General features: G+C 40.4%; 1 protein-coding gene across 4 annotated transcripts in view; it reads right to left on the bottom strand.

Annotated features, from left to right (window-relative positions):
- ACY1 (aminoacylase 1) overlaps positions 1–10,654 on the bottom strand; it is a 31,961-nt gene extending 21,307 nt beyond the window's left edge. For 3 of the 4 annotated variants that reach the window (XR_014025545.1, XM_081320730.1, XM_081320732.1), the window contains exons 1-4: positions 10,539–10,654; positions 9,491–9,640; positions 7,679–7,743; positions 3,702–3,806 (exon numbers count right to left, since the gene is read on the bottom strand). Coding sequence is in view for 3 of the 4 variants with exons in the window: in XM_081320730.1 (XP_081176856.1) it covers positions 3,702–3,806; positions 7,679–7,743; positions 9,491–9,608 (288 nt within the window). In the remaining variant the exon portion in view is untranslated. Of the gene's footprint in view, positions 1–3,701; positions 3,807–7,678; positions 7,744–9,490; positions 9,641–10,362 lie in introns of all 4 variants that reach the window. The other variant, XM_081320731.1, reaches the window with a different exon arrangement.
- Positions 10,655–12,048: the final 1,394 nt, after the last annotated feature.

The following is a 12,048-nucleotide window of genomic DNA, read 5'->3' as shown; positions in this document are numbered from 1 at the left end:
AATTTGTCCAAAGTTTAATTTTAGCTTTCAAGTTTAAAAATTTATTTGACTACCATATATTTTGATCCTCCATGGAAATTTTAATTTGCCGCTTCCATTAGTATAAGGGTGGGGCAGAAGTCCCCCTCCTTCACTTTTGGAGGTATTTTGCTTTTTGGGGATCTTTTCCAGGAAATTAAGTGTAGAATAGAAAAGGGAAAATCAGATTCCCTCATCCAGTTTCAAGCACGCTATTTACTGTTGTGCTGGTTAGTTCTTTTGGACTTTGGTTGCACGTAGCTTGGGCTGATCGGTGAAATACAGCCTTTTTCCTGTAGGGTTAGAAGGCTTTCCCCAAGACGAATGGAGCAACCGCTGTCATTCCAGAGTCACCCTTCTTTCTTTGCTGCCTCTCTGGGGTGGCTTGGATCCATTAGGGTCTCCAGGCAAGACAAAAATTAGCCACGGGGGTGTGGCAGTACCAAGCCCGCGACCAGTTGCTACCATGCAGGACCGGAAGTCCTGGAAACATGCTTTTTGGATTCTCTGTTTTTGTAGGAAGTAGTTTTTCTGGGAAATGTTGCAAAGCATGGAAACTGCAAGATAACCAGGAACAAAATAATCATGAAGGCATCAGGTGAATTGCCTCCTTTTATCATTGCCGAAAGTTGGTGAGTCTGTAAATCTTCTATGGTAATTTAATTGAAGCAGGGAGCTTCATTTAGAACTCTCCATCATCTAGTTCCAAATTTTGCAGCAGGTTTCTAGATTTGCAGTAACATTTCACAGAGCTTCCTCTCTCAGAACCACTTTTTTTAAACCAGAGTTTTTATGCTAACCAATTCTACTATTTATACCGCAATAAAATCTCAGCAACTATGGAGTAGTTAGTTTTGTAGCAATTTGCAACTATAGTAGTAGAACCAGTGGTGGGATTCAGCCAGTTCGCACCGGTTCAGTAGAACTGGTAGCTAATTTTTTGTTGCCCAGGCCCAGAATGGACTTCCAGAAGCGACATCCACACAGAGAACTGGTTGTTCATATATTTGAATCCCACCACTGAGTACAACTGTAATACAATCTCAAAAGATTTCTCTAGAACAAATATGCACTCTCTTATACTGCATATGAACTACAATTTTAGAGTCAGACTCATGGCTGGAAAGAAAGCAATGTCATTTTTCTCGAATTATTGGGTTGTTTTTTAAAAAATTTATTCCCCCAGTAGATAATGCACCAGCCTAATGTGTTGGGTTTAACTATTTCAGGAGAGTGTGCTAAACAAAAGTACACACTCTTAAGTGATATTTCTTTCTTATCTCGCTCCCCTAAGCTTTGTGTTTGTATTCTCCTCTGAACAGTTAGGATCTGAAGCGCAAACTTTTTATATCCTGTGTTTGTACTATATTCCATACCATGTTTCAGTGAGGAATTCTGGAGACCCCTAGAATGACTTTATCAGTCATCACTGCTTTTCTTTTTGCTCAAGTCTTAATATTTTGGAATATTTCAGAGTAGACGCGAAGAACACCAGTCCTCCTCTGAGAACAAACTCAGGATGCCAAAGAATTAGGATCAACTAAAGTGTAGCCCTTTGTGCTCTTTTTTCCACTGAAACCAAAAAAATATACCCATTTTTTTACTTTCTTTGCTTATTACGTTCCTTGCAGTTTAATCTGAAATGTCTCTATACAAATGCACTTAACGCACAAATGGAAGGAATGAATGGGCTCCAGTAAGAGTCCAAAAGCTTGGAAGAACGAACCTCTGATCCCAGTGACTGAGTCAGATTGGATCCTGCAACATTATCCTGGGACACGTGTATTTGCCTTCATTCACAGAATGAATGTCTGTTTAGTCTATTAAATGCAAATTTATGTAACTGAGATAATTTATGTTGCTTGGATAATTATACAAATTGATGCAATGCCATAAAGTTTGTGGACTGCTTTGTAAACAATGTGAAGTAAAATAATCTACTGAGTGGAGACTATATTACATCTATCCATTCTGGGATATACTTCTAGTCACTGAAAATATAGATTTCCTCTTGGCTTACATCCTCCCTTGCATCCATCATCTTTTTGTTTGCCATTTGACAGCCTATAATCATTAAGAATTATTATTCATATAATTGTTGTTGTATACCATCTTGACATAGGGACGCGGTGGCTCAGTGGGTTAGGACGCTGAGCTTGTCGATCGGAAGGTCGGCAGTTTGGCGGGTCGAATCCCGAGTGCCGCGTAGCAGAGTGAGCGCCTGTTACTCGTCCCAGCTTCTGCCCACCTAGCAGTTCGAAAGCATGTAAAAATGCAAGTAGAAAAATAGGGACCACTACGGTGGGAAGGTAACAGCGTTCCGTGCGCCTTTGGCGTCTAGTCATGCCGGCCACATGACCACGGAGATGTCCTCGGACAAGCGCTGGCTCTTCGGCTATGAAACGGAGATGAGCACCGGCCCCTAGAGTCGGAAACGACTAGCACACATGTGCGGGGGAACCTTTACCTTTACCTTTACCATCTTGAGTGCTTATATAAGCAGCATCAATTTCCTGCTCCGATAGTAAGTAAATAAATAAGCAAGTTGTTTGATTTCCCTTTACTCCATTGTTATTATGAGGAGTTGCCTGCTGGTGCAATATTATAAATAAATATACCAAACAATCACTTTTTCTCTGCAAATATCTACAGTAAAATAAAATTTCTTTATTAAACAACCACTAGTTAATAAGATTTTTATTTTCCCCCATAGTGTTTCAGTTTCCATAAATCTAAGAATTGAAAATGCTATAAAGTGCAGATCTTACCTTGATTTAAAAATCAAGAGATTCATCCTATAATTCATCTTTTCATTTCCAGAGAGGAAAGGAATTTTCATATGTTATTAATGACCCACATAAGAATTTCTATCACCTTCATAAAAGCAGTATAATCTGTTTCTCGTGTATAGGTAGCAATAGCACTTAGACTTTACAGCCCGCTCTAAGCAGTGTGAGCATATTACCCCCAACAATCTGGGTCCTCATTTTACCGACCTAGGAAGGATGGAAGGCTGAATCAACCTTGAGCTGGTGACACTCGAACTCCTGGCAGTCGGCAGAATTAGCCTGCAATACTGCATTCTAACCACTGTGCCACTACGGCTCATAGTCCTTAACTTACAACCATACTTGGAACCATAAATTCATTGTTAAACAGTGAAGTAGCTAAAAGAGGAATCAAATGACCACACCTGATTTTATGACCTTTTTTGTTTTGCTGTGGTCATTAAATGAATCACCACGGTCACTGAGACATCACATGATCTCAGTTTGCGATCTTTCCTTCCAACCTCCTCATTAACCTGGCTTGTCAGAAGCTGGATGTAAAGTGCTGGAAGGCAAAGGGTGATCACTGCCAACTATGGTAAATGCAAGCCAGTTGCAAAAGTGCCTGGATCACGATTACGTGAGCACGGAGGCATTGTGACGATTTTAAGTTGAAGGATCAGTGACAAGTCACTTTTTTCAGTGTCACTGTAACTTTGAATGGTCACAAGTCGAGGACTACCTGTAAATTAAAACAAGGAATAACAAAGAGGAAGATAAGACCCACCACTTCTCCCCTAGAATAATGTTGCCTGGCTTTTGCAAGTTATTTTGAGGAAGGAACCCAATCATCCCTCAACTCTCTTTTCCAGCAAGGTTAAAGTTGCTACTGAATCCCCAGTGTGATCTCCTAACCTCAAACACGGGCACAACATCTGTATGAGAATTCAGTAAGATGGAGCGGAGTTGTGGGTCTGTGCCTTGCCAAGTCAGAATGGTGATCACACGGTCAGGGCAGACCTGCAACAGAAAATTACATTAGATGGGATTCTTCTTTGTGTCACTTTGGAAAGCTAGTCACTTTGTGTAGCTTTCAGTAACTGCACATGCTATATAGATCCTCCTCTCTTTTCATGGTGAGAAGAAAATTTTATAAAACAAAATTTGAATTTGAAAAGTTTTATTTTAAGAACATGGCAAAATAATTTATTAAGTTTAATTTTAAAAAAAAGCAGACAGTATGGTCGCTAAGAATTTCAGTTTCATTTCAGTTTCCCGATACTCCCATGTAACACCTCTACTCCGCAAGCTGCATTGGCTTCTGGTTGCCCTCCGGGTGAGATTCAAGGCGCTGGTGATGACCTATAAAGCCCTAAATGGCTTGGGTCCGGGATATCTGAGGGAAGACCTGCTGCCGGCATCAAGCTCCCTTCGTCCTGTGCGCTCCCACAGGGAGGGTCTTCTCAGGGTACCGCCGGTAAAAGATTGCCGGCGGACAATACCCAGGGTGAGGGCCTTCTCTGTGGGTGCGCCGGCCCTTTGGAACCAGCTACCTGTGGAGCTGAGGACTTCCCCTGACCTTCGCTCATTCCGCCGGGACCTGAAGACCTGGCTCTTCGAGCTCTCTGGCCTGGACTGAGAATATTAACTGGGGGTTTTAATTGTATTTTAATTGTTATTGGGGTTTTTAGTTTCAAGGTTAGTTTAATTATTTTAATTGTTTTAATTTATGTAATTTGTTGGACTGTTTTGGAAGACCTTGTGAACCGCCCTGAGTCCTACGGGAGAAGGGCGGTATATAAGTTTAATAAAATAAATAAATAAATAAAATGAAATCCTGACTTTTGCTAGATAACTTACATCTATAGCCCAGCATCTTGCTCAAGACCCTATTATTCCATCTTAGTGTGCTATGTGAATCCGGACAGTGAAAACAATAGTAGAAGTACACACACAGAAAGGGGAAACAATAATCATTACATACATATAATATTTATACATATAAATCTGCTCTTCAGATATAAGCAACTGCAAAGAAAAGAATTCAATGGGAAGTACAAAATGATCCTCGGCATCCAAACAGATATGCCTTCTTTTTCTACTGTCTCTTCAGGCAGCTCCAAAGTACCATGTATTCAAGATCCATTTACTGCTGGGGTCTTCAAACTTGGCCCTTTTACGACTTGTAGACTTCAACTCCCAGAATTCCTCAGCCAGGCACGCTGGCTGAGGAATTCTGGGAGTTGAAATCCACAAGTCATAAAAGGGCCAAGTGTGAAGACCTCTGATTTACTGCTTCCCAATTTTAGTTTTCTGTTTAGAGAAATTCCAGGTGGCACTAGAGGGAGCCACAGCAACTCCAAATGGCATTGGGAAACTCTTAACAGTCTGGAAGTCGATTCAGTTTTATAAAACTGGTTCTGATGACCATAAATATTGAAAGAAAGGCAAGCTCCAGTTCTTGAAATGATTCATTGACGTAGGAGTGTTTTAACCCTTTCAGCTCAGCCAACCTGGGGAGAATTGGTTTTAACACAGGAACAGAAGAGGACAGCCTAGCAAAATGATATTTCTTGCCTTTTCCTAGTAAAAACATTTTCCATAGCGTTCATTTGTAACAAGTATCAGTCTAAATGCGGCACATAAAGCTGAAAAGGTCAGGCTCGGTTATTGGACATAGATGAACCTGTATAACAGATTAACTGGATAGGAGGCTCTTCAAAGGATCACAGATCCAACAGGTTTACTACAAACTATAAATAATAATCTAAAACAAGCCATAGTATGATTCAATCAGACACCTGACAGTAAGCCTGAATCAATTATCTTCATGTCATGAACTCTAATTAACCAAAATTAGCATTCAATGGACCCTAATTAATCAAAATAAAAAAACAGTTAAAAAAACCTGTCAGTGGAACTGTTTTACTACATGTCTATTTTGCTTTTTGTCCAAGATGGTTAAAGTAACCTAAATGGGTCCTTGCTTGTATTATTAGCTCATTTTCATCCTCATAACTAAATGCTGGTATGTGAGGCCAATCAAATCGGTTCCATGATTTTTGTAGATTCAGATTTAAATTTCTCCAACACTAGTAGATTTTTTGAACATTACATCAGATGATAATATAGAATGCCTAACACTTTCAAATAATATTGTTATAGTTCTGAAGTCATTAATGAACGATTAAAAATAGATCTTTGTTGAATCAGGCCAAATATCTATTTCATCCAACATATTACTCATACCCAAATTTATCTGGGAAGTTTACAAGCAGGGCATAAGGATTATTGGTCACCAGTAACTGATATTTAGATAAATTGTCTTTGAAATTAGAAGTAAGATACAGTTATTAAGATAACAAACTTGGATACCTGTTTCCTCTATAAACTTATTTACTGCCTAAGTAGGCAGCTTACACTATAGCTGGAAAATAACATGATCTAAGTGATTTTGAATAATGATCATTGTCTCAATAATACGCTTCTTTGTATAGACACATGGAAACCACTTCCCCATGTTGTAACCCTAGACAATTATATGTGAACGATGCAGCTGCTTGAACCAATTTTAGCAGCATGAATTTATTCTCTGTGACTGACGAATGCAGATTTCATGGAAAACAGCTATGTGAACTGATCTATTGCCCACATGTGTGTATCTCTGCATTTCCACCACATATGCCATTGTAACATGGGTACACATCTCGCAACTATACAGGAAATAAAACTTTACACAAGAAAGGAAAAGAAACAGGTGAGAAGCACAATAGCAAAAACATATGAAAGATGTAAGTTGTGAAAAATAAAATTCCACCAATTGTCCATTTTATCCTGTGGATAATTAGTATGTGCTATTAAAGAGTTTAATTTTGATAAATGTTCGGGTCACTATTTTTTAAATATGATTCTAGTTAGCAAGCCTTTATTCTGTTCTACTGAACTATATATAATATTTCTCTGCCCTTATAGGGGGAAACAATATCCTCTGCAGCTATATTTGACCACAAGAATAAGATACTGGCTGTCAATGAAATTCAGTGATTCTCAAACTTCTGAATCCAAAATTATAGTTTGACAACAGACTTACACTTTTTTCCTCCTAATTTGAAATGAATGCCATCTTATTCCTTATTATTAACTCAGATGACAGAGTAAAGCAACAATGCACAGAAATATGTCTTTGGAAAATTGTCCAAATGAATATTGCCCAAATGTACTGTTATATCTATTTGAACAATGGAATGAAATTGAAATCCTGAGCTGTAGCAGTAAAATATATGACAGTACTCCTTTACTTTGACTCAGCAGATAGCAGTGTCTAGCTGACATTTTTATAAGCTATAAAGTAGATTAGATTAAATCTGCATGGTACTTTAATGGGAGATTTCCTGATAATGTTAGATAAGGAAATCCTCCTCCCCCCAACTATCGTTGTTGTTGTTAGCTGCGAATCGTGTCCGACCCATCGCGACCCTATGGACAACGTTCCTCCAGGCCTTCCTGTCCTCTACCATCTTCTGGAGTCCATTTAGCTCACGCCTACTGCTTCAGTGACTCCATCCAGCCACCTCATTCTCTGTCGTCCCCTTCTTCTATTGCCCTCAATCTTTCCCTGCATTAGGCTCTTCTCCAGTGAGTCCTTCCTTCTCATTAGATGGCCAAAGTATCCTTGTAGAAAGCAATAACAAATCACTTTTCTGTTGCTATCAATAACAATATATGCTGGTGAAGTTTTATTTTTTTAAAGTCCTTATCTCAAAGCTTAAACCTGCAAGACAAAGATTAATGATGCTGATTTTCTTCCTAAATTATGAGTGCAAAGAGGCCATGCAGCAACAAATCAGAAACCAACAGAATCCACATAAGTAAAAGGGTTTATGTTATTTTACCTCCACTTTCAAACACTGTAGACCAAGTTCAGAAGCTATTCTTTCCAGGAATTTTATTGCTGTGTCTGGAAGAAAATAGGAAGCCATCATGAAAATTACACATGTCAGTGACACACTTTCTCTTTTTATTTCAATCAATATTTAATTTTTTAAAAAATGGCAGTACTGTACAAGTTTTATAAAACTTTTCCCCATGTGCAGTATTTGAATTAAAACTTTGTCCCAAGGATAAGGTATTGGACAAAGTTTGAAATCTTGGGCCGTCTTATCTCTTCAAGCTGTGTTAAAGCTCACTTGTCAGCTATTACATGTATAATTTAAGTATTCTACGAATATTTTTAAAGATGACAACCATTATTGTGGAAAGACATACAGCAAATTGCCCAAAGCCATAAATGAGTCTTAGAGACAAGTAGTACTTCCAGCACTCCGTCAACTAAGCCACCATTGCTTTTTACTTTACATTTCAAGGTGGTGCATTTCAGTTCTCCCTGACACGCATCACCCCTTCCATAAACAATTAAAATAAAAGCATCAACTATTAAAACTATCAAAATATTGACACACTGAACATTCTATAATTAATATGGGGGGGGGGCTTTCAGATTTCAGAATGTTATTCCAGGTTTGTTTACAATGAAAGTTCTACAAATCTATTCAGTAAAAACATTTGCTTCTCCACAATGAAAACGATGAAGATCTAGATGGAGATCAGCCTTGCACTTTACACTGATTTTCTATATGAACGCAACAGGCACTGGGAGAAGAAATCAACTAGGCGGACTTGTATTATTTTATTTATTTATATGGCCATCCAAACAATATGAACCCTTTGGGAAGATAACAATCAATAAAATAATCATAATGAAACATGAAAATCAAGTTAAAAGATAATTAGACAAAGAACAAAATAAACAAGCAACCATCATCCTACCGGTAAGTAGGCTCACTCAAACCTGATCCTTTCTTCTGTTTGGGACCTATTCCTTAATATAAACTGATGGGTATAGAAACTGTATAGAAATCACTGTGAGAATTAAATAAATATATTCCTCATTCAGTTTATAAAAGTTCTTGAGTCTTGTCATTTCCATTAATTCCTTTATTCAATTTTTATACAGTGCAACTCACAATGGTCTCTGTTTCTTCCCCAGTTAGTGCAAGGTCAACCCTATGCATAGAAGAGGCATTCTGAAGAGTTACACTTCCACATTTATCCCGCAGATGAAATCATTAAGGATTTCGTCTGCATATTTAGTGACAGGGAGGCAAATGTTGAAACTGCTTTTTTGCAAAGTCTCCTAACTCTCAGGAAAGCTTATATAGGTTATATATAACATATTGTATAGATTTCTGGCTGTATAAGTTTATATGGCCAGAAAACCAAAATGCAAGAGGGAAAAACTTTAGTTTTTAGGCCTAAGAATTTTGTTAGCCAAACAAACACCCAACTGATATTTAGCTTTTGAGGGATTTTTCTCCTGAAGGAACTCCTTCAAACCAAATGTAAAAGATAGGTAATAATATTTTCTTCAGGGCTTGCTGGACTGTATGAGTTTAATCTTCCTTTTTTGGACATAAGGAACAAGTCTCACAACATCATTGTGTCATGAAGCAAGTCCTTTTCTTTACCAAGAATTATAATTATAATTAACGTAATGTAATATAGGACAGTGTGATCATAAATTTCTCTCAAAATAAAAAAAAACACCATGATATAACTTAAAGGCAATTCTTTTCCCCACTCATTTTGTAATACGTTTTAGGTACTGAATGCTGATTATCAGTGCAACAAATTCTTAGACTTAATACCATAATCAGGCTGAGGCTGGACTGTCTTGATTCTCAGATATTCCCGGAAGAGAGTGACAGATGGGTCTTCTTTGGGATCCCTCTCCCCAAGCTTTTTAGAGTCTTTCTCTGGTAGCATCTTTAGCCCTCTGGACTCAGGAGACGAGAGTACTATAACAAATACAGTAAGGGGAACAGACAGAAAGCGAGGGTAAAGAACACAAGAATTGCACTTTTTTCAATGGGACTAGGTGAGCAGGAAGTTCTCCCGGTAATAATGAATGAACTTACGGTAGAGTTACGTTCCCCACTTCTAATTACCGTACCGTACAGTATGAAGGTACCGCACTCGGTTACCTTCCAAGTCCTCACTTCAGCCAAAAGCAACTGGGTATTCAAAAGGGGCAGAAGAGTTTATACGGGATAGAACGAAACTGCCACTCTCCCCCGACATAGGACTTGTATGTCTCCATTGCTGCAGTCAAGGCAGAATTTCCACAGCTGCAACTGCAGAACTGTGAGAGTTACACCCCGGTCATCGGAAGCGGGGGCGAAAGTCCGGCAGACTACCGTGCACTGCGCAGGGCAGCTTGAAACTCCCCAGCTATGGCCCTGGCGCCAGCCAAACAGTCCCCTTTAGGGCAGCGTTTCCCAACCTTAGGAACTTGAAGATGCGTGGACTTCAACTCCCAGAATTCCCCAGCCAGCTATGCTGGCTGGGGAATTCTGGGAGTTGAAGTCCACGCATCTTCAAGTTCCTAAGGTTGGGAAACGCTGCTTTAGGGGGATTTTTTTTTTCCCTCTCCCAGATACCGCAGTCCAGCGCGCCCGCCTGCCTCCCTTGTAGCTCCTCGCCCAGCGGCAGCAGAGTAAACAAGTGATTTGGCAAGCACCTTGGGAGGCAACGGTGGGCTGGCCTTCCCCCTCGTTCCCCCCACCCCACCCCCCCGAGTGAAATGAGCCGACGGTCGGGCGAAGCGACAGGGAAGCTTTCCTGGGCAGCGAAGGGGGGCCCCCCCGGAGCGGTAACCGGTGGCGCCGGGCGCTCTTCCTCTGCCTCCTCACCCACCTCTTTGCTCGTTGCGGAAGCCACCGCCTCCCTCAAGCCTTGCTCGCCTCGAGTTGACTCCACCGCCCTCCGGGGCGGCGGTAGCAGCAGCAGCGCTGGGCAGGGCCGAGCGCAGAGCAGACCAATCTCCAAGGCGCGCGCCGGCCCGCCCGCTCGCGGCCAATCCGACGGCCGCCGTGGCTTGCAAGCCCTACCTAGTCAAGGAGAGAAGCAACCTAGAACTAAGGAGAAACTTCCTGACAGTTAGAACAATTAACCAGTGGAACAACCTGCCTCCAGAAGTGGTGAATTCTCCAACACTGGAAGTTTTTAAGAAGAGACTGGACAGCCATTTGTCTGAAATGGTATAGGGTTTCCTGCCTTAGCAGGGGGTTGGACTAGATGACCTCCAAGGTCCCTTCCAACTTTTTATTATTATTATTATTATTATTATTATTATTATTATTATTATTATTATTATTATTATTATTATTATTATTATTATTTATTATTATTATTATTATTATTATTATTATTATTATTATTATTATTTACCTTGCTCCGGCCCAAGCCGGCGGGGACAAACCGGAGCTGCGGGACTTCGCTTGGAGAACCAGCAGCGCCTAAGTTACCGGGGTGTAACTCTCACGGCGTGCCTGGATGTCTTGTTTTTCTTCTGCAAGCAAGGAAGCAGAAAGCTGAGAAAGCGGCTGGGTGGGGCGGGCAGAGAGTCAGTAAAGAAGCGCCGACAGGACTTTGGCAGAGGGAATGGGTGGGCTCAAATCTTACCTATATAAATGTAGGGGTTCCTCAGGATAAAGGGGGATGGCCCCTCAGGAAAAAATATAGTTTGGCTGCCCTCCGTAGCGGGCCCAGTCTTAAACTACCATGCTGTCAAGAGTCGCCAAGATTTTAAAAAGATGTTGAGACTCTAAAAAGAGTGCAGAGAAGAGCAACAAAGATGATCTGGAGCCTAAACCATATGAAGAACAGTTACAGGAATTGAGCATGTCTAGTTTAATGAAGGACTAGGGGTGACATGATGGCAGTGTTCTAATATCTCAGGGGCTGCCACAAAGAAGAGGAGGTCAATCTATTCTCCAAAGCACCTGAAGGCAGGACGAGAAGCAACGGATGGAAAGTAATCAAGGACAGAAGCAACCTAGAACTAAGGAGAAATTTCCTGACACTTGGAACGATTAATCAGTGGAACAACTTGTCCGAAGAAGTTAAAAACCTCCAACACCGGAGGTTTCTAAAAGGAGATTGGACAAGCATTTTTCTGAACTGGTATAGGTTTCCTGAGCAGAGGGTTGGACTAGATTAGAAGATCTCCAAGGCCCTTCCAACTCTTATTTTGTTATCCAGAGTTATAAACATCCTCTCCAGCCAGAAACTGCCTGTTTTCATTTTCAGCAGGACAAACCAACCAAGCAGATTTTAATCTACCGTACTGGTTAAAAGCAGAGATGGGTTGAGTAAATTATGGTAAAATCACCAAAAGTGTACAAGCACAGCCAATTGCGGTTAG

This window comes from Vipera berus (assembly GCF_964194415.1).
Source record: "Vipera berus genome assembly, chromosome: 2".
In the NCBI taxonomy this organism is placed as follows: domain Eukaryota; kingdom Metazoa; phylum Chordata; class Lepidosauria; order Squamata; family Viperidae; genus Vipera; species Vipera berus.
Note: the sequence above shows the minus strand (reverse complement) of the source record. Positions and strands in the feature narration are given on the sequence as shown.